General features: G+C 41.9%; 1 protein-coding gene across 1 annotated transcript; it reads right to left on the bottom strand.

Moving 5' to 3' along the window:
* Positions 1 to 1,995: 1,995 nt before the first annotated feature.
* ISOC1 (isochorismatase domain containing 1) lies at positions 1,996 to 20,378 on the bottom strand. The gene is made up of 5 exons (XM_038552062.1): positions 20,052 to 20,378; positions 10,390 to 10,509; positions 10,036 to 10,239; positions 8,235 to 8,351; positions 1,996 to 3,145 (listed from the first exon to the last, which is right to left on the bottom strand). Exons 1-5 carry the CDS (start codon positions 20,376 to 20,378, stop codon positions 2,999 to 3,001), a joined length of 915 nt encoding a protein of 304 aa, XP_038407990.1. The 3' UTR covers positions 1,996 to 2,998.
* Positions 20,379 to 20,545: the final 167 nt, after the last annotated feature.

Here is a 20,545-nt window from a genome sequence, read left to right as displayed (position 1 = left end):
GAAATTAAAACTAGATTGAAGACTGTGGAGCACAGAGAAAGCTATGTACACCGGGAGTATCCCAAACCAATGTGCTGTTCTATAGATTGTTAACATGTATTCTTTTCCTTGTTTTCACCTTCAGATCACCTTTACAGCATTAACCAGGATGTAAGGAAGTACAAGACAATGTGTTAAGAAACCCGGTTCTCAGGTTCTCATTCGGCTAACCTTTAACCATACATGCCTATTTGGAAAAGGCATTTATCTCTGGGTCTCACTGGCTGCATTTGTAACATAAAACCGTTTTAGAATTTTAGAGCTGAAATGCACCTTTGAGATCATGATCTTTAAAGTTCCAGCCAGTTCTACTCATATTTATCCAAACATCAATCTGTAAAAAGGTAAAATAATCCAAATTGAGAAATGTGATATTTAAATGTTTTTTAACAGGGTATTCAGTTTCCTGGCTGGACTAAGTTATCACCTTTATTTTTTTTTTTTTTAAGATTTTATTTACTTATGAGAGACACAGAGGCAAAGACATAGGCAGGGGGAGAAGCAGGCTCCCTATGGGGAGTCCAATGCAGGACTCCATCCCAGGACCCGGGGGTTAAGAACCTGAGCCAAAGGCAGCCGCTCAGCTACTGAGCCACCCAGGTGCCCCACTTTTATTACATTTTAATGTTCTGCATATGTTTTTACATTTCAATAAAAGAAGCATCTTAATCCTGTTCCAAACCCCTTCAACACTGGACTACTCTTCTGCTTCAGTTCTCAACTTCTTAATTTATATCAGTTAAACGAATACTGTTATCCTACAAAACTGTAGGCACTTCCAAATTCAAAGCCTAATATATTAAAATCAATTCATTCTTCTCATAACAAGGCCATGTCACCTTGCTTTTCATGATCTGTGAAAAAAGAAGGGAGAAGCCAGAATTCTAATTATACTCCTCTCAACTCTGGTATATTGGCATTCCTGAACTTTTGACATAACCTATTTCAATTTACATTTACTGAGAAGTTCTAATATATCTGACTTTGTACCAGAGCAGAAGTTTCCTCCTAACATCTTTTTATCCTCAGCACATAGCACAATGTTTAGAACTTAGTAGGTTCTCAAAACGTATTTCCGGAATAAGTATAGAAACTGCACAGGTCCTGCTTTCAAAGAGCTGTCAATCTAGTAGGAAAGATGGATTTTAGCTCAGGGATGCCCATTTCAGGCTTGTAACCTACAAAACTATGTAAGATAATAAGTTTGTGTTGTGCTGAGCCAGTAGGTAATTTCTTATGGTAGTCATAGGAAGCTGCCTTGGGGGTCAGGAAATTGGTTTCAGCTCTGACAAGGCTTCACTGCGGTGGTATTTCATGAGAATCCATGGGCGTGGATGCAGGGGAGGGAAACAGGTGCTGTTAGTTAAATCCTTGCTACTCAAAATCTGGTCCCTTCTGAGCAGCCCCAGTGCAAATTAGCCTTTTATTTGGAAATGCAAAATGTCATGCATCAGTATTTTAAGGAGATCCCCAGGTGAGCCGTATTCATATTATAAGTTTGAGAAGCACTAGGCTAAAGTTATTAAAAACTATTTTAAAATGTGGAGAAATCTTTGATGCTTCTTTTTTGACACCCACGTTTGCTGGGGGAAAAAAATACTCAACCGCACCCACAAAAAGACTGCTGGTTGCTATTTGTTAAGCATGATGAAAGATATAAATATTTCTACTACTTTTAAATAATGAAAAAGCCCTTCAGTAAAATCCACTTACCCCACCTGCAAAGGATTTTCCTTTGAAAATTCCATTTGTTTGAGAGATTTTAAATGTCAAAAGTTTTAAAGTTTTATACCTTTAAACAAACATTAGAATTCCTAGCATAGTACCCACAGAGCCATGTTGTGGGGGACAAAATAATTTCATTCACATAATACATTTTCTTTAATTACTTTAATATAAAAGACAGCAATGTTCCATATTTCACATAATATAAAAAAAAGTTTTAAAACTCTCTAATAAGTTTTTAATGAAAATAAATTTATTGAGGGGTAGCAATAACTACAAAATTAATATTACCAAATCATTACTCAAGCCTTTGCATTAACTATAGTATCTGCAGGGTAGGTAGAGAAAATACCAAGTAAGAATATGGACATCTGAAAACTCCATTTTATGCAGCCTGTAACTCTCCGCTGAATCTTGTGCATATTAGAAGACGTATTCAACATTGTTGTAAATACATTCAGCCCAAGTCAAAAATCTTAAAACAGCTCTCCAATAATCATGTAATATTGCAAACCATTCTGTCTGCAAAATTAAAACAAAGAATGGCCCCATGAACGTTTCTAAGTAAAAGATTCTACTAAAAAAAAAAAAAAAAAGAACAGTAACAGAGAATTAGTGGTAACAATTAGAATAAGAAAATTAGCATAATCAAAGATATATAATTACTCAATATAAGTAAGTTTGGTTAGATCAATGCAACTCACCCAAGTGAGTTGACGGCACTGTAAAAGGAACGGGAGTAGCATGATCCACAGGCTTGTTTTAAATTCTCACCTAATAATCCTATTTCAATCTACCTATAAAGTAAAAGCACTGAATCCATACAACAACAGATTGTTTAACAATAATACAAAAGCCAAACCATTATCACATTTTTTTTCTTTATGCTGCACAATTAAAGAAAACTTCACAAGAGTATTCACTTTAAAAAATAATAATCAGTGGATACAGTATAGACAAAACAGGCACCTCCATTATAATTTTTTTCTTAATAAATAAAAGCACATTAACAACAACAAGAAAAGAAGAAAGAAAGCAGCACCTGAAGCCTTTGACATTTGTAACTAAATGCTGGTACCCAAATGGTCTAACTGGTTATGTTTGACTAAGAGGCGCAAAAAAGGAGCCAAGTTTTGGCTTTAACATTTTAATTCTAGCAGAGACAAGAGCTTGTCTGGGCTTACAGTTCTGTCACCCGATGGTGAGTAGTAGCATACCAGTCCTTCAAATGTCCTTATACTTTGGAAAGCAGACCTGACTCTGGAGCACTCGCCTTAATTAAATTCTGAATTTCCTTGAATTTTGGATGGTCTTTATCTGCAACCAGTTGTAGCAGAACAGCTTCACTTGTAGTCACTATGATCCCAGTTCGAGCAAGACGCTTAAAAAAAAAAAAAAAAAGGACAAATCAAGAAATGAGCATGACAATGAACACTGTATAACAACAAAAGCTATGGCGGGACACAGTAATTAGTGTCCTCTATTAGTGTCTTTAGCCATATGATCAAGTGATGGGGATAGATTTCAAACTAGTCACACCATAAACCCACTATGCTTATTCTCAGTATTAGTAATATGGACTAGGAACAAGCAAAGATGGAGTTAATATGAATTTTATGTGCCAGAGACAAAGGGAAATCAAGACTATGAATGTAAAACAATATTTAATTTTTTTCTGTCTCCAAACATCTGCATACAACAATGTATGTCCTTCCCATAAAAAAGAAATGCCTGGTGATGGAGCCTCATATATGTAAGAATGTGCCCCTGGGCTGATAATAGAACCACCGCTGCTGCCACCATCATAAACCTCAGGATCACTAAACAAGAGTATAAAATTTAACGTTTTGCTAGCAGCTCAAAGAATGTCCTTGCCGAAGTGCCCCAGTGGAATTGTAGTAAAGAGCCAAGGACAGAAATCTCAAAGGATGGCTCAGTTGGTTGAGCGTCTGCCTTTGGCTCAGGTCGTGATCCCAGAGCCCAGGGATCGAGTCCCACATCGGGCTCCCCACAGGGAGCCTGCTTCTCCCTCTGTGTGTCTCTGCCTCTATCTCTCATGAATAAATAAATAAAATCTTTAAAAAAAAAATCTCAAGGAGGGAAGGAGGGAAAGAGAAAGGCAAAGAAGAGAAGACAAAGTCAAGACCAAGTGAGAGAGGAGTGGAGAAGGGAATAGGAGAGAATTCTGGAGTGGAGATATATTTTCTGGATGTCTTTATTATCAAAGAAAACTGGGGGATCCCTGGGTGGCGCAGCGGTTTGGTGCCTGCCTTTGGCCCAGGGCGCGATCCTGGAGACCCGGGATCGAATCCCACATCGGGCTCCCGGTGCATGGAGCCTGCTTCTCCCTCTGCCTGTGTCTCTGCGCCTCTCTCTCTCTCTGTGACTATCATAAATAAATAAAAATAAAAAAAAAAATTATCAAAGAAAACTGGCTGACTGCTGTCCCAAGAACCACCTACTGTAAGAACCACGGAAGACAGTTGGTTAGAAACAATTCCTACAAAGGTCAGAGGAAAAGACCCAGATCAGTCACTCCTCATAGAGAAGGAGTCAGGAGAGGAGCCAGGATATCCTCAGACAGTGAAGGTCAAGCCCTCAGCCGCATGCAGGTGCACGGGGGCCTGACCCTCCCACAGGCAGCACAAACTCTTCCTTTTTGCCAGAAAGGAGGCAAAAGGGAGAAGCCACAGCCTACTTCTCAGAAAGCCAGCTCAGACCTGGACAGCCCATGCAGATGAGCATGCCGAGCAGATGAGCAGCACACTCAAGAAAAGACAAAAAAGAATTACGTAGGGAAGAGGAAGGAAAGAAGCAAGCGTGCTAGTACCAGTTATGGTGGGACAAATACCCGACAGTGAGTTTTTTAAAGACTTCGGGAAACTAAATTCCTCCTCCTTTAGGTCCACTTCTGACTATCCTGTAAAAACCCTTAGAGATCTCCAGGACTGGGGCAGGGCCGGCTTCTCAGAGAGGAGCCGGGACAAACCTAAGAGGAGATGCCGGTGAGCCAGGTCAGTGTCTTCAAATGCCGCCTGTACCCTCAGCAGCGGCAAGCCCTGCCGGGCCTTTATCACCACGCCTGGTCCAACCGGGGGACGTTCGGTAACTCACTCTGAGTCTTAGTCACACACCTGCAGTCTGTGAAAGCACTCTGTACAGGGCAAGAGTGCCACCAGAGGTCAGTTCCCGCTCATCTCGCTAGCTCCTCAGCAAGGCAGGAAGGGCAGAGAACTGTTCTTTGGTTTGAGGAAGAAATCAGACGACCCCTGAAAAAAACAGCTTTCCCAAGGGCTCTGCTGACCCTCGGTGCTACAGTCGGGTCACCCTGGCAGAAGCAGGCTATATGCCTGAGGCACAGAAATACACCTTCGTCAACGGACACCCACACAGTATTATGTAGCTTCAAGATGGAAGGATGGCCGCCACGACTGACTGGATTTCAAACAAACAAAAATCAAGCCAAGAATGTATGTTAGCGGAAGGCGTGGCTCAGCAACAGGCAAAGTTTTTAGAAGAGACTACCAGGCCTTCCTGCAGGCCTGCCTGCCCCACACTGATAGGAGCCTGAGCAGAAAGAAAAAGAGGCATCTTCTGCACACACGGTAGGTTTGTACACACCAACCGTTGCTAAGAGGACGCCCACAGTCCTGGTCCCAAACTCTTTCCTGGATGAAAATGGGGCGGAAGCTCCAAACTGTGGCTTGTTAACACACACAGGTCTTCACTGGCTTCCAAAATTCATCCCCTACACTGACAAAACCACTCCAACAAGGCCGAAAGAAAAGTTATTCTGACCCACACACTCAAAATGCAAGGGCACAAAGCCATGGCAGCTTCAGAGAGGGCAGGGGGAGGGGGAACTAAGCCCAGTAAATTTCCAACCAACGTAAACAACCCGGCGTGCAAGGCCAAGGGTATCAAGTTCCAGAGAGGGTTTCATCTGTTTTATTCTGCATTTCCTCTACAATTATTAGTTGAAAGAAACAATGCCTGACAAATGGTCAGTGCTCAAAATATTCTGTTGAAGAAAGCACACACTACAAACCCTGGCACAGAAGTTTCAATAACAGTAACTATAAATCTTAGTAGTGTAATAATCTCAACAGGCAGTAAGGGTAGTCTCAGGAATTCCTTAAGTACTTGTGTTCCAAAGGAACAGAGAAGGGGAGCTGGCCGGGTTGCTCTTTAATTTTCACAGTCCTACAGTTAAAGGAGAAAAACTAACATTTCTCCTAATAAATTAGGTACAAACTACAACACCTCCATATAAAATTAAGACTAAGAAAAAAATGTGAAATGTGGCCTGCCTCCCCCATCATCCTGACCTGTTTTTTTTTTTTTTTACTTTTCAACCTCCACTCTTGAGCCCAAGGAAATGCTGGTTTGCTGTGCTTCTTCTGAAGTCACCCAGACCATATGCTCCTGAGAACTTCTCAAGACTGGTCCCTGCCAGGTGGTTAGAAGCTGATATAATGCTTCTATATTTCAAATAAGACTAACCTTATGGACACAGCAACAAACAATCATCACAATAAAAATGAATGCCGCATTGGGGTGACTGGGTGATGGGCGCTGAGGGGGGCACTTGACAGGATGAGCACTGGGTGTTATACTACATGTTGGCAAATCGAACTTATATATATATATATATACACATATATATATATATATTTTTTTAAAGAAAATGAATGAAGCAGCTAACATTTGAGTGTTTACTGTGTCAGATGCCACCCTAAGTGCCGTCAACACATTACCTCATTTAATCCTCACCAAATCCTCCCATGTCGTGGCTTTTCCACTTTCCCAGTAAGAAATCTGAGGCACATGTATTAACTAGATAACTTGTCTTTGAACACAGATTTACAAAACACCAGAACTTGCATCCAGACCAGTGTCTGGACTCCTGACCACTGAGATTAGACTACTTCTCAATGAGCTTCAAGTGGTAAATAGGTTGACCACATTTTTTTTTTTTTTAATTTTTTTTATTTATTTATGATAGTCACGGAGAGAGAGAGAGAGGCAGAGACACAGGCAGAGGGAGAAGCAGGCTCCATGCACCGGGAGCCCGATGTGGGATTCGATCCCGGGTCTCCAGGATCGCGCCCTGGGCCAAAGACAGGCGCTAAACCACTGCGCCACCCAGGGATCCCAGGTTGACCACATTTTTATTCCCAGCCTTATAAGACAAAATTGCCAACAATCATAATTTTCTGCAATAAATGCCATAATAAAGACATGTCTCAAAAAAGTATTTGAATGGAGGACAAAAGTCCTAGCAATTTCTTTATAAGCAAAATGTGATGATAATGATGGTGATGACTGGAAGTTTTTAGTTTTCCACTTCTGTGGAAACACTTCATGTTCTGGACCTTAGCCTTACTAGAGAAGGGATGGGCCAACCAGCGCCTTAAAGAAACTGCCTGCTGCCAAGTCCCCACTTCCTTCTGCATCAGCTCTCTTCTATGACTTTTCTCCTTTCTTCCCTTTGGCTCTCTCATTTGCCCTACCTCAACACCCTTGGGAACACTCTGGGCTAAAGAAATGGCTTTGCAATCCAACAGAGAAAGTGGTTCAAAGGCCAGCTTGGGCAGAACACTGGAGGATCTCAACAACAACAAAATTTGTGTTTCCCATTCTCAATAAAAAGGAGTTAAAACACTTCCCAACTCAACCCACATGGACATTACTCTAAAATTACTACAGAACTAGAATTAAACGTGAGAAAGAGAACCATCCACAACATGGAATGACTGTTTCAAAGGATTATATGATATGGTAGTTTGCTTTTCAACAGTCTTGAAAGAGAAAATGCTTATGAAAGAGAACTGTTAGGCAACACTGGCAAAACATCTCTGATTCCCTAACTATGAACCACCCTGATCTTCTGGGGCAGATGGCCAAGAAACACTATGTGTGAGTGGTGTCCAGAGGCACTGATATACCTCCTATGCCCAGAATTCAAGTCTAAGGAAACCTAATAGAGGCTGAACCAAGTTTAGGCCCACCACGCCCTAGGGCTGGGCTGATTTAAATCTAGGTGGGCTTTTCTAATTTGCAAATCTCTCAATGGTTCAGACTAAGCTTACTAGAATACCTCTTAGAAGTTCGTATTACTAGAATACCTTTTAGAAGCTCGTACATCAAACTATAGCAATGCTATGAGGAAAGATATTCAAGACATGAAACTATAGCAATGCTATGAGGAAAGATATTCAAGAGCTTTTGGTGTCACCAGAGATCTAGATCTAAGGAGTAAGGAGACAGAAGATATAAAACAGAATATAGTGGCAAGATCTCAAAGGTCAGTCAGCACAAAATCACGACTCTGGAAGTTGATGAGTCCAATAGCATCAGACGCAGCTCAAATTGAAGATGTAAATCTTTGACTGCTATGAAGTATTCATTGTTCTTCAAATTAATTCGGAGAAGTTGATAAATTATTTCTTTTCAAGCAGGACAATTACCTCAAGAGCAAACATCCGGTCCATCATGCTTCTCGATGAGGTGGCATCAGCAACAATATGAACCTCAATACCTCGGCCAACTAGCTCCAAAGCTGTTTGTTGGATGCACACATGAGTCTAGTAGGAAAATTAAAAATCCTATGTAACATTGCAGTGACGCAATTTATAAACGTGTAACAACATGATAACGTGATAAAGCAGAAAAAGTACTAGAGTTCTTAAGAGACCTTGTCCTACACCTAGTTTTGCCTCTAACTTGCTAGGTGATCTTGAAAATAAAGTGTCTTAAGCTTTCGTTTCCTCACTGTGAAGTCAGGAGTTGGATTACATCAAGCTTCCTCATCCTAAAATCCTTAAACAACTCAGAGCGCTGTAAGGATCTTTTTTTTTTTTTTTAAGATTTTCATCTGTCATCTGGATGACCTTCATATGGCTAACTACTACCACGCTGTTCTGATGCCACTCGTGGTTAGGTTTATTTCTGAACTCACTGAACTCACTCTGAGTACCTAACAAAGAATGAGTCAGCAATATTGCAGACTGAGAAACAAGTAGAAAAACTACGATGGTACAAGATACCCAGTAGGAAAGGTAGGCCAAGTTAAAAATAATATGTGACAAAGGCAAAAAATATCCAGTATACAGCACAAGCAGATGTATTATATATATATTCCATCTTAGTAGGTACTAACTTGTAACAATTCATTAGCAGAGAATATTGAGCAAAACTATGCCCCAACAACAGCTTCTTTATACAAGCAATGAATAATTACATTTCAATACCAGATTGCCAACCTTATGTGCACATGACGAGTGAACTTTGGAGAATTATCAACTGACGTGTCATTAAAACTGGCACTGCAGGACTGTTCAAAGATGATTTTGATTAGGCATGAGGTCTGATAATGATGAATCAGCAAAAAAAAGTGCCAAAGTCAACAACATTTGGCATGATATATTTCTATAAAGTCTTCCTCTATATTGTCATTATTGAAGCCAAAATACAAAAATATTTCACACACATCTAAACCTAAGGCTGTATCTTTCTACTCTTAAAATCAACTATATAAAAACCACCATTAACACATCATAGGTATATTAAATTAATACTTTTGGATATCATTGGTTTTATAGTTTTTTTCATAATCTTTAAATCTTTATATCTGACTCAACAGCTGTTTAAATACTATGAATAAATACGTATGTTCTGTTCATACATATGCAAAAAAAAAACAGATCAAACAATCAGTCATTTTTATCAGCATTAGGAATCTGTATTTTTTCCTTTAAAAGGTACATGAAAAAAATAAAAAATAAAAAAAATAAAAGGTACATGATTCAGGCGTAAAGGCCAATGAACTACACAACTTCTAAAGTTCTTCTACAGCAAAAATACGACCAAGGTGAAATCATACAACACAAATAAAAATACAGCCTCTGATGAAAATGTGCCCCAAAAGTAGTAGAGTAGTTAAAAGCAAAGGCCCAAGAACCAACCAACCTAGATTAAAATCCAACTCCATCCCTTAACCAGCTACATGAACCTAAGCAAATTTGTATAGCATCTACATTTTAGTTTCCTCATCTTTAACAATGGGGGAGAAAAAAGTACTTAATTGGCTCAGAAAGTTACTGGGAATGTTGAATGAATGGATACAGACCATTGCCATGCAAACAGTCAACATTTAATAAAGGGTGGATGTTTTTCATCATTACTAGTCTAATCTGTAAAATCGCACTGTCAAAATACCAGGTTTTCCACAAATGATATTGTATCCCACACATAACAAATGGCACTTACTTCTACTCCAAATAACACAACACTCCTGACTCCAGGAATCTCGGCTAATGCTGCTTCTACTTCTGGTATTACCATTGAAAACTTGGTCTTTGGAAGTACCAGTTTTACACCTGTTAAATCAATTTCTTGAACAGTGCTTCCAAGACCTTTCGGGTACTGTTCTGTTACAATAACTGGAATTCCTAACATTCGAGCCCCTTGTAACTGGAAGAAACAAATAAACAAAAAACAAAGATAATTAGCAAAATACATATTTGTGTGTGTGTGTGTATATATGTATACACACACACACACACACACATAAATGCATTATCATGCTTCAGGGAATTGGAAAAAATAAACACGCAAACATACCAATCTTTGTCCCACACTAATAATATCGCCAAAATATTTGATGGCTGGTCTGAATCGTTCCTGCATATCACAGCAGAAAAACACAGTGCTTGAAGGCGTAAGATTTCCCAGGGTGGTGAGCTGAGGAAAAAAAGAAAAAAGAATGATTTCACACTCGTTATACAACAACATTTATTTTCAGTGGAGGTCAATAAAGGAGAAAAGTGTTCCTACTGTTTGACCCAGTAAGTCAATTTCTACAACTATTATCCAAAAGAAGCGATCCAAATTACAAAAAGAAAAAAAATTATCCACAAAGATGCTGACTGATTGCTTTTAATAGTGAAAATTAGAAATAAACCAAGAACCAATAATACAGAAATGACTCCACAAATTTTAACACATTCCCAGGATAAAACATTTTTTAGAGAATTAGAATAACAAGCAAATAAGTTTTCAAAATATTTGAACCATCTATAAAGAAATGCTTATGATCTAATTTTAAAAAGAGAGCACAATTCAATAGTATCTCAATCATGTAAAAATATAAACAGAAGGTAAAAGCAAATACATGAAAGTATTAACAAGTAGTTAGACAGTTATGAGTCTTGGTAATATTTTTTCTTTATACTTTATACTTTTCTTACCTTCTCCAAATGCTATTTTAAAACCCTTCCCAAATGTCATTTAAAAATATGCATTGCTTTTATAATTAGAAAAAAATGTTATGATAGTAAACAACTTAAGTTTGATGAACAGAAACCAATCAAGAATTGCTGCTGTCATCAAAACAGAAATATTAAGATGCTGTTCTCAGGAATAACATCTCAGAGTACAAAAAAGAAGTGCAATGAAATGATGCCAAGCACATCACCAGTGTTCAACGGACAGACCTAAATTTGACATCTGTATTCTTAAACATATTCATCACAATTAGGAAAATAAATGAATTAAGGTTAAAAAACAGGTATTAGGGCAGCCCGGGTGTCTCAGCAGTTTAGCGCTGCCCTCAGCCCAGGGCCTGATCCTGGAGACCCGGGATCAAGTCCCGCGTCCGGCTCCCTGAATGGAGCCTGCTTCTGTCTGGGCCCCACCCCCCACTCCCCTCTCTGTGTGTCTCATGAATAAATAAATAAAATCTTAAAAAACAAAACAAAACAGGTATTAGATTACCCAGCTTTACATTAATTCCATCGTTGGTCTACTCTAACAACTTGAGCCCAGTATGGATCTACAAAAGAATGAAAACCACTGGTGAATGTTAAAAATTTAATGTCATTCATGGATTCTTAAAGGTCCAGGAGGCTTTTCTTCCTACCTTCTCAAATTTCAGAAAGCACTGTAAAGGAAGCAGTCCCGTCCTAAAGAACCCATTCCCTCCTATTACTAACTAACCAGTCCTTAGAGTCCCCTCTCTAATTATGCTGTTTTGCCCTAAATCCACCCATGGATAATAGCTGTTAATAACTTTCTAGAGAAAACTGTGTCCCAGTTATATGGTGGTGGCTTCCCCACACCAGCCTGGCCCAAGACCTTCCCTGCAGACCCTACCACTGCACAGGTTGTACTCTCAGGAAACAATTACCACAGGAATTAAGTGAATCATTAAAAAGACTCTTTTATCCTTCTAGTGAGTTTGTACTTCATTAGCGATGTGGTCTGAGGAACTCTGGCATCAGTTTCCCTTTGGTGTTTAGACATGCAACACCAAGTTCATGGCAGAATGGGAGTGCCATTTGTAATTCTAACACTATGTATAGAGTTTTCCTATTTTGCCAATAAAGTATGGTTAAAATAAATATTCAAGCATCTTAAATTCCATAGTCTATCTTTAACTGTTTGCTTTCTTGAATGTTTAATGTAAGTATCATTTTCCGAAGCAGTATGATGTATATATAAGTAATTAGGACACAATTTTAAAAACCAATCACTCTTTATGACTATGTATTTTAAATTCTCAGGAAAAATTAAATTCTGGATCAAAGCGTTCAAAGTCTAAATGGGTCCCTAGTCACCCACAACATGTTTAGGGCACATGAGAAAATGCAGTTTACCTGCAACTGGTCTGTTTGAAATGATAGCAATGCAAGTCGGCCATTCTCACCATTCCAGGGCAGTGAAAGCAGTAAGCAGGCAAAGTAAACTGGGAGGGGCCTAAGTGTGCTGGATGGCCTCACATTATCACACTCAGAGCTCAGAACTGCTATATCTCCAGCTTGCAGATCTCGTCTCAGATAACGGACAGCCTCTGTAGTATGTATTCCTAACAAGTTTAGTTGTCCAGACTCTAAATTCACAGAAGGTCATAAAGAGCAAATCAGAAAGGAAGCTGCTGGATATAGGTAAACTGGTATCAGCAAGAAATGATAGATGACAGAGAAGAGACTCAAAATGCAATAAAAGCAGATCAGGTCAAAACTCAACTAGTTCCACATCTAGACTTCTACTGGAGGAGTGTGTGTGTGTGTGTGTGTGTGTATGATATATATATATATATATCGTATATATCGTATATATATGTATGTAACATATATGTTATATATATATTTGTAACTTAGAAATTGAGACAATATCACTTTACCACACTCACTAAGAAAATGTTAAATTATATAATACTTCAGGACCACCAATATTAAAATGATCAAAATATTCAATATTGAGTAAAGGAATAAAGTCTTACCTACCCAGAAATCCTAAATATTGAGAGTTGTCATCTCCTAGGTTTTTTGTTACCTGGTGCTTCCTACCTCCTTTCAGCTATGAGGTCTGCTGCTCTGGGCAGGGGGCCACATAAGACCCATGTCATAGTAGACACAGACTGAGAACATCAGAAAATGCAGCCATTAAATCCTCACCACCTTGCAAAACTCTTCCAGTATAGGAACTCTAACAGAGAAAAACCAGAGAGATAATGTGGGAAGGCATGTTTTTGTGCGGAGATGATTGGTTATAATTTAGTGAATCAAAAATGTCCAGAGAGCCTCCTCTCAGTAAGTCAGACTTTAATGCCCTACATCCCCTTGGATGTGGCCTGCACTAAGTAATTTGCTTCCTCAAAGCAGAATACAGAGGGGTAGCATGACCTTATGGAAAAACCTGACAGACACTGCCTCTGTCAGGTGATCAAAACCGAGATAATCATTGAAGTCATGCTGATAGCATGTTAGTCTTGAAAAAAGGTGATGAGAACGACCTGCACGATGTGCCTCTCAAAATCCCACGACCCCATTTTAAGCATGAGAAAAACATCAGATAAACCAAAACTGAGGTACATTCTACCAAAATATCTGACGAATACTCAAAACTGTCAATGTCACCAAAAACAATACGAGTCTGAAAAACTTGTCATTGCCCAGGGGAGCCGAGGAAGACGTGACAACTAAACATAATTAGTATTCAAGAATGGATTGTGGAAGAGAAAAATGGCATTCAGGAAAAACTAGTGAAATCTGAATAAAGTATAGAGCTCAGAGCATCACTATGTACCCATGTTGGTTCCTTGGCTGTGACAAGCACTGTGCCCAGCAATGTAAGATGTTAACCAGTGGGGGGTGGGGGGGGGGGGGGGGGGGGGGTGGTAACTAGATCCAAGCATGCAGGGATTCTCTGAGCTATCTCTGCAACTCTGCTATAAGTCTAACACTACTCTAAAATTAAAAGCTTATTTAAAAAAAAGAGAGAGAGAGAGAGAGAGATCCCTATGCTATGGTAGCTGGTAGCTGGCGGGGAAATGTGCAACCGTATGAATAACCTGCATGATTGATGAGCCAGAAAGGAAGCTTTGAGGCTATAATAAAAAAGAGAAAAAACGAAAATAAAATAAAACAAAACAAAAAACAACCCTGAAAAACTCTAACCATGCCCAATCAACCCTCCAAATCCACATGAATTCAAGTAAGTTGTTGCTAAATTATGCTAAATTACACACTGACTCTGAAATCTGGAGACTTCTTAATTTGACTCCTGAATTTCTCCTAGATCAAAACCTTGTAGATAACTAAAAATGTTGTTCAGACACACGCTTTCACTGTAGGATAGCAAATAAAAAGTGGACTTGACCAAATGCCGTCACAAGTAAAATACAGCAATTACAAATCAATGCATATTCAAGAGGCATGAAAAAAATCACATATAAAAATGTGTGTAAACATACACACTGTCGTATATCTGTATGTCTACAAATATCTCTATACACACACACATATTCAAACCTATTTCAATGAATATTTAGATACAAAAAACTGATCAGAGCCAATAGCTTCCTCAAGCGAGAGTTCCAGAGACCAATTTCAGGTATAAATTGTCTGCTTTCTTAAGAAATGCCACAGCTGGAATGTGACCTTCACAGTCAAAAGACTTCATCCCCAAGTCCTGTTATCACCATTATCATGACAGTATTTTCCGCTCTCCACTACCACATGGGTTCTGACCATTTTCTAACAATGGCTGTACATCTGCAGGGAAACTATCCCTCCTCTGCTAAGTGTCCCTGGTTCCTCGGGACAGGCACATACAGGGAGGCGTGCCTAGTGATGGCCCTTGCATCAGTTCTGTTCTTCCATAAAAGCAATTCATGGTGAGTGTTATATGTTGAATTGCATCCCTCAAAATTCATATGTTGAGGGGCACCTGGGTGGCTCAGTGGTTGAAGTCGTGATCCCAGGGTCCTGATATGGAGCCCCGCGCTGGACTCCCTGCATGAAGCCTGCTTCTCCCTCTGCCTGTGCCTCCGCCTCTCTGTGTCTCTCATGAATAAATAAATAAAATCTTAAAAAAAAAAAATTCATATGTTGAATTCCTAACCCCCAGCACCTAAGAAAGTGACCTTATTTGGAAATAGAATCATTGAAAAATAATTAGTCAGGATGACTAATATGACTAGTCATATTGGAGCAGGGTGGTCTTGTCTAAACCAACAAGACTAACATCCTTATAAAAAATGGAAATTTAGACAGAGAAAACCTTGGGAACACAAAAACAGTGATTAAGGTGATGGTCTATAAGCCAAGCAATGCCAAAGATTGCCAGCAAACCACCAAAAGCCAGGAAAGAAACATGGAAGAGATTCTCCTTCAGAGTCAACCCTGATGGCTAGCCTCCCAAACTGTGTGGAAATAGACTTCTATTGTATAAGCCACTCAGTTTGTGATACTTAGTTATAGCAGCCTTCTAGTGTAAACTACTACAGTGAGTAAACCGTGTATTTTTGGGAATGATGAAGGTTTGGAATTGTAATTGTGATGTGTTCAAAACCGTGGTAGTCTAGTGTAGTCACAAGATAGGCACGATGTGCTCGGGAGAGAGTCCAGAGGGGCTACAGGGTATCATGATTTCACTTGGATGTGTTTGCAAGGAAATGTCGCTATCACAGCTATAGTAAGGCCTTGCTCCAATCCGGACTCCCTTAAAACAAGTTTATGATGCAACTCCCCCGGGGGGTTACGAGACTCCCTACACAGCAGGACTGTGGGCCTTAGAATCTTGAGACCAAATTTCAATTTCACTAAATTCAATTACATAAAATCAGACAAATCATTAACATTTTCAAACAGCACTTCCTTATCTGTAAGAAAGCAGCAAAACAGTTTCTACCTCAGAGGACTACTTCAAGGATTCAACGAGCTTCATGTCATCAATCAATAAATTCATAGTTCCCACTCTCAAACATAGCTTATTTACAGGTAGCCTCCACAAGGGGTAAAAAGCATACAATGCTTTGGGCAGTAATCCAAAATCTTAAATGCTAAATTTTTTTGAAGTGACATACACACAATCCCACTGAACCAACTGGGGAAAGACAGACCACATCCCTCTAGATCCAGCTGTTTCCTCTCAGGGCCCTGACACTGTTCACCTCCCAGAGATCTGTCCCGCCTGCTTCTCTATTCTGTTTCTGAGCATTATTATCTATCTACTCCGCCTACGTGCTCCCACAGTAAAGGTTTCATAATCAGAAATCACCACCTCCAAACCAGCAAGCCCAAGGGAGTACAGATTTCCTTTCCTTCTTTCCAAACCCTGTCTTCTCTCCTGTTCCACCATGAACTCTGGGGTCTCTTCTAGCTAGAAAATGTCCATGCCCTCTGTTAAAAATAATAATAGTAGTAATAAACCTCCAAGAAAGTGAAAGCTGGAGCCAAATCCCTTCCCAATTAACCATCTCAGGAAAGGTCAAAATAACCTTCCCAGGGAAGCCCTTATCTTCGGCCCACACAAAGCTGCCAGAGCCTTCCCTCCTACATACAGAGGCAAAATGGTCTCACTGGCATCCTCCTCATGTCCACTTCTTCCTCTCTCCTGTCTGGGCTCTGCCTTCCATGGTAACAAGCTGGAAAATACACTGGTGATGGTATGGTATCAAATGTACAGGAGTTTCCAGGCTTGACTGCTTCCACTAAACTTGGGAAATACCTCTGGAAAAATTAAAACTCGTAAGTTATAAAAATGACCTAAATTCCCACCATTTAATCCTCTCATTTACATTTCTTCCTCTGCGTCTCAAAATGCCTCAGACTTAGAGCATTCTGACAAAGCAGACGACACAAACCACACTGGAAAGAAACATAAGCTGTCTTCAGCTACCTGAGCTGTCAGCAGACACTTGGTCACTGTGACAGATTATTTCAGAGAAGACACTCAAAAGTCCAATGCTGACAACGTGGGTCTCAAAGATCATCTCCACAGAAGAACCGTTAACCAACCATGGGTGGGTGCAGACAGTACGGCTCAAGCAACAACGGTATTTTATAAGGTCAGAGCAGCAGCAGTCAGGATAAGCATGAAAGCAGAGTCACTCCCCTATATTCTAGAATATACAGTATGTGAGCCAGACCCCTAGAGGCTCTAAAGTCTATGTTCAAGGAAACAACAAGTTACATTATTTAAACAGTGAACTACATGTAGGCAAACTTATGCTCTCTGTCCCCGCCTCTGGGAGAAAGGGCCTTATCAGGCTCCAGCAGCAGGGCCTCAATGATGGGCCATCTTGAATCTTCCTAAGGGACAGGCATTGATTCCAAAGAACAATGAACACCAGGCAAAACAAATAATATTACAAGCTCAAGTTTGTGGCCTGTTCTCCATTCTGCTTGATATTTTCATTAAGCATAAAAAGAGAAGACGAAGGCTATAGTCAGCTATCAGTCAGGCCCCTCACAAACTCTGATGGCTCCACCATTACCAGGGAATCTTGGGCAATCTGCCGTATGTTCTGCTATTTTGCAAAATGAAGTTATGTTATCAGGTAAGGAACAAGAATGGGGTCTCATCCTTGTTTGTATTCATGGTGTCAGGCACTTAAGGCTGTCACTCAAATGTTTGTGTGATGAACTCTATGATCTCATTTAGCCATAAAATGTCCATGTCCCCAGGGTTAAAACAGTTATGTTCCAAAAGAATATAATAAAATGTTCATGAAAAGATTATCTTCCCTTTCACTTCTGAGTATATACACACATAAATACACATATGTGTGTCTACATATATATATAAATATATATATATGACAATGAGAATATGGCTAGAGGAGGCACCCAGCTGAAGAAGTCAAAGCATTATGATTACTAGAAAGAGAGACTATAAAAGAAAAATATTATTAAAAACCTTAAAATAGGGGCAGCCTGGGTGGCTTCAGCAGTTTAGCGTCTACCTCCAGCCCAGGGCCTGATCCTGGAGTCCTGGGATCGAGTCCCACGTCGGGCTCCCTGCATGGAGCCTGCTTCTCCCTCTGCCTGTGTCTCTGCCTCTCTCTCTCTCTCTCTCTCTCTGTGTCTCTTATGAATAAATAAGTAAAATCTTTAAAAAAAAAAAAAAACCTTAAAATACATGAAGTATTATATAACAGATGCTTAAGGACTCTTGGGCTGTTTAGTGAGATATAAATAACCTTTTTAAAAAGATGGAACAAGGTTGTGCTATTGTGATTATTATTTTAAACATCACCACCAAAAAAATGACGTTACATCCTATACCAAGCAAAGTATTTCAAAAGCCACAAGTGACTGGAATTATAAAATGCCTTTTGAGAATGTATAGGATATTTCAGGTAGAGTCATACACATTATGAATTTCTAGAATGTTCCGTTAAAAAGAGCTGTCAGACCTGGGCCCCGAATTTTTCAAAATAAAAAATCTGATCCTGGGGGGAAAAACTGACTTACCGACATGGGGTAGAGGGGTCGCTAGTCTGGCCAAACATCTTATTATGTAAGGGCCCACCCTCCCTCCCAACCAATATACAAAACACATCACATTCAAGCCTGCACCCTCAGTTCAGCTCCAGGCCTCCTCAGTCTGAATGTGGATTCTGGCCTTTATTAATGGATTTGTCAAAGGTGCATCCATCTTCTTGAGTATTTTGGCAACAATAACCTAAATACACTGACAAGGAAGGCTGCAGAGAGGTGTCAGCCACGAAAACTCTTAAACACATAAAAAGGGGGAGGTAGTAAACACCTACCAACCACAATTCTCACAATCCTCTGTGTGGATAGCAGGGCAAATTCAGGGGGATCTGAGATCATCCCTTTAGGATCCCCCCAGGGGTAAATGGCAGAATCTCAGAGCCTTTGTCCCCTGAACACTGGAAATTTATCCAGGTACAAGTACCTGCTTTAGAAGCTTCTGGCATGGGTGCTGGGGTGATAAGAAACAAGATCAATTCTGCAGCCAGCTGACAACAGCTAGGAAAAAAAAAAGGGGGGGGGGATAATCTTAAGAATGACACTGAAAAAAGGGAAAAAAGGGGGGGGGGATGACACCTGAATGTCAAAATGCCTTCTAAGTCTGAATCCCACATTTCAGTTTAGACTTCCCAAGAAATGGCTTATCAGTTTCTCAATTAAAACAAAACAAAACAAAAAAGCAACGATGAACAGTGTAGTACCTAAATATGTACCTCATGTTCCTTCTTTTCAAAAATAAAACTCCGCCAGCGAAACCTCTGAGCGTAAAAGGGACAGGAGGCCAGGGCTGCGCGACTTTAAAAATACGTATAGTTAAAAAGCTAGAAAATAATCCTCAGGTGTAACAACTTTCTCAGCCGGCACCATCGAAAAACCGTGGTCTGGCCAAAGTTGGGTAATTAATGAGGTCTTCGGCCTGGAGTCAAAGGACTTTCTCAGCGTGGGCGACCAGGTCGGCCTCCAGCGGCTCAGGGGCAGGGACCAGGAAGAGGCGACGCCGAGGGCTATTCCGCGTCAGGCTCGGGGAGGCTGAGGCGCAGGGAGCCGAGCGCGGGGAAAGGCCGGATCCTCAAGTTTGGGTCTCCGCCGGCGGAAAGCACGACTCCCGGGTCCCGCGCCGAGCCCAAGCGCCGCAGCACCTCCTCAGCGCCCCCCGCCGCGCCCCCAACCGACCGCCACGGCGGGCAGCGCCCGGCCCTCAGCCCTCGGGCTCCGCCGGCGGCCGCACGCGCTCCCGCGCACGGGGCGGCGGCGGGCGGCGGGGGCCACACACGTGGGGGCGTTCTCGCCCCCGCCCCGCCCCCGCCTCGGGGCCAGGCACCCCCGGGCCCGCCCGGTCCCCGCGCCGCGCCCCGAGGTCGGCGGCCGCCGCGCAGCCCTCGCGAGCCAGCGAGGCGCGCAGGGCCCGGCGCCAGGGCGGCGCGGGGCACCTGAGGAGCGCGGCGGGGGCGGGGGCGGGGCCGGGAGCGGCGCGGCGCGCGGCCCTCCCGCGGGACCCACCTGGATCTGTAGCGGCACCAGGCGGACCTTGCAGCGCTCGCTCACCGCGAAGCCCTTGGGCAGGTCCACGTACTGGCCCCACTCCTCGGCGAAGAGCTGCACCACGAATTTGCGGTGCATGTCGATCTGGTCGCCGTACAGGCTGAGGAACTTCTGGATGAGCAGCTCGTAGCCCGCGCCGTGCGGCACGGACGAGGGCCGCGCGAAGACCGAGAAGCAGAAGAGCACGGGGACCGTGCCCGACGGCGCCCCCGCGCCCGCGCCCGCGCCGCCGCCGCCGCCGCCGCCGCCCGCGAGCGCCGGGACCGCCAGCTCCGCCGCCGCCATGTTCCCCCGAGCGTCTGCCAGCTCCGCGGCCAGCCGGGCGCAGACAGGGCCGGCCGCCGCGGCCCCGCCTCCCCGCGCCGCCCGCCTGCCCGCCCGCCCGGGAAGGTGAGGGGGCGGGCCCTGGCGGCCGCGGCTCGCGCGCCCTCCCCGCCCCGCGGAGGGCGGAC

The sequence above is a fragment of the Canis lupus genome, chromosome 11, assembly GCF_011100685.1.
Source record: "Canis lupus familiaris isolate Mischka breed German Shepherd chromosome 11, alternate assembly UU_Cfam_GSD_1.0, whole genome shotgun sequence".
NCBI lineage: Eukaryota > Metazoa > Chordata > Mammalia > Carnivora > Canidae > Canis > Canis lupus.
The sequence above is the reverse complement of the archived record's forward strand: the minus strand, read 5'-3'. Positions and strand labels throughout refer to the sequence as shown.

Coding starts and splice junctions, on each gene's coding strand:
- ISOC1 (XM_038552062.1), bottom strand. CDS start 20,378: ATGGCGGCGGCGGAGCTGGCGGTCCCGGCGCTCGCGGGCGGCGGCGGC. Junction 8,352..10,035: donor TTGTGTTATTTGGAGTAGAA/GTAAGTGCCATT, acceptor TTTTCCTACTAG/ACTCATGTGTGCATCCAACA. Junction 3,146..8,234: donor ACCGGATGTTTGCTCTTGAG/GTAATTGTCCTG, acceptor TTTTTTTTTAAG/CGTCTTGCTCGAACTGGGAT.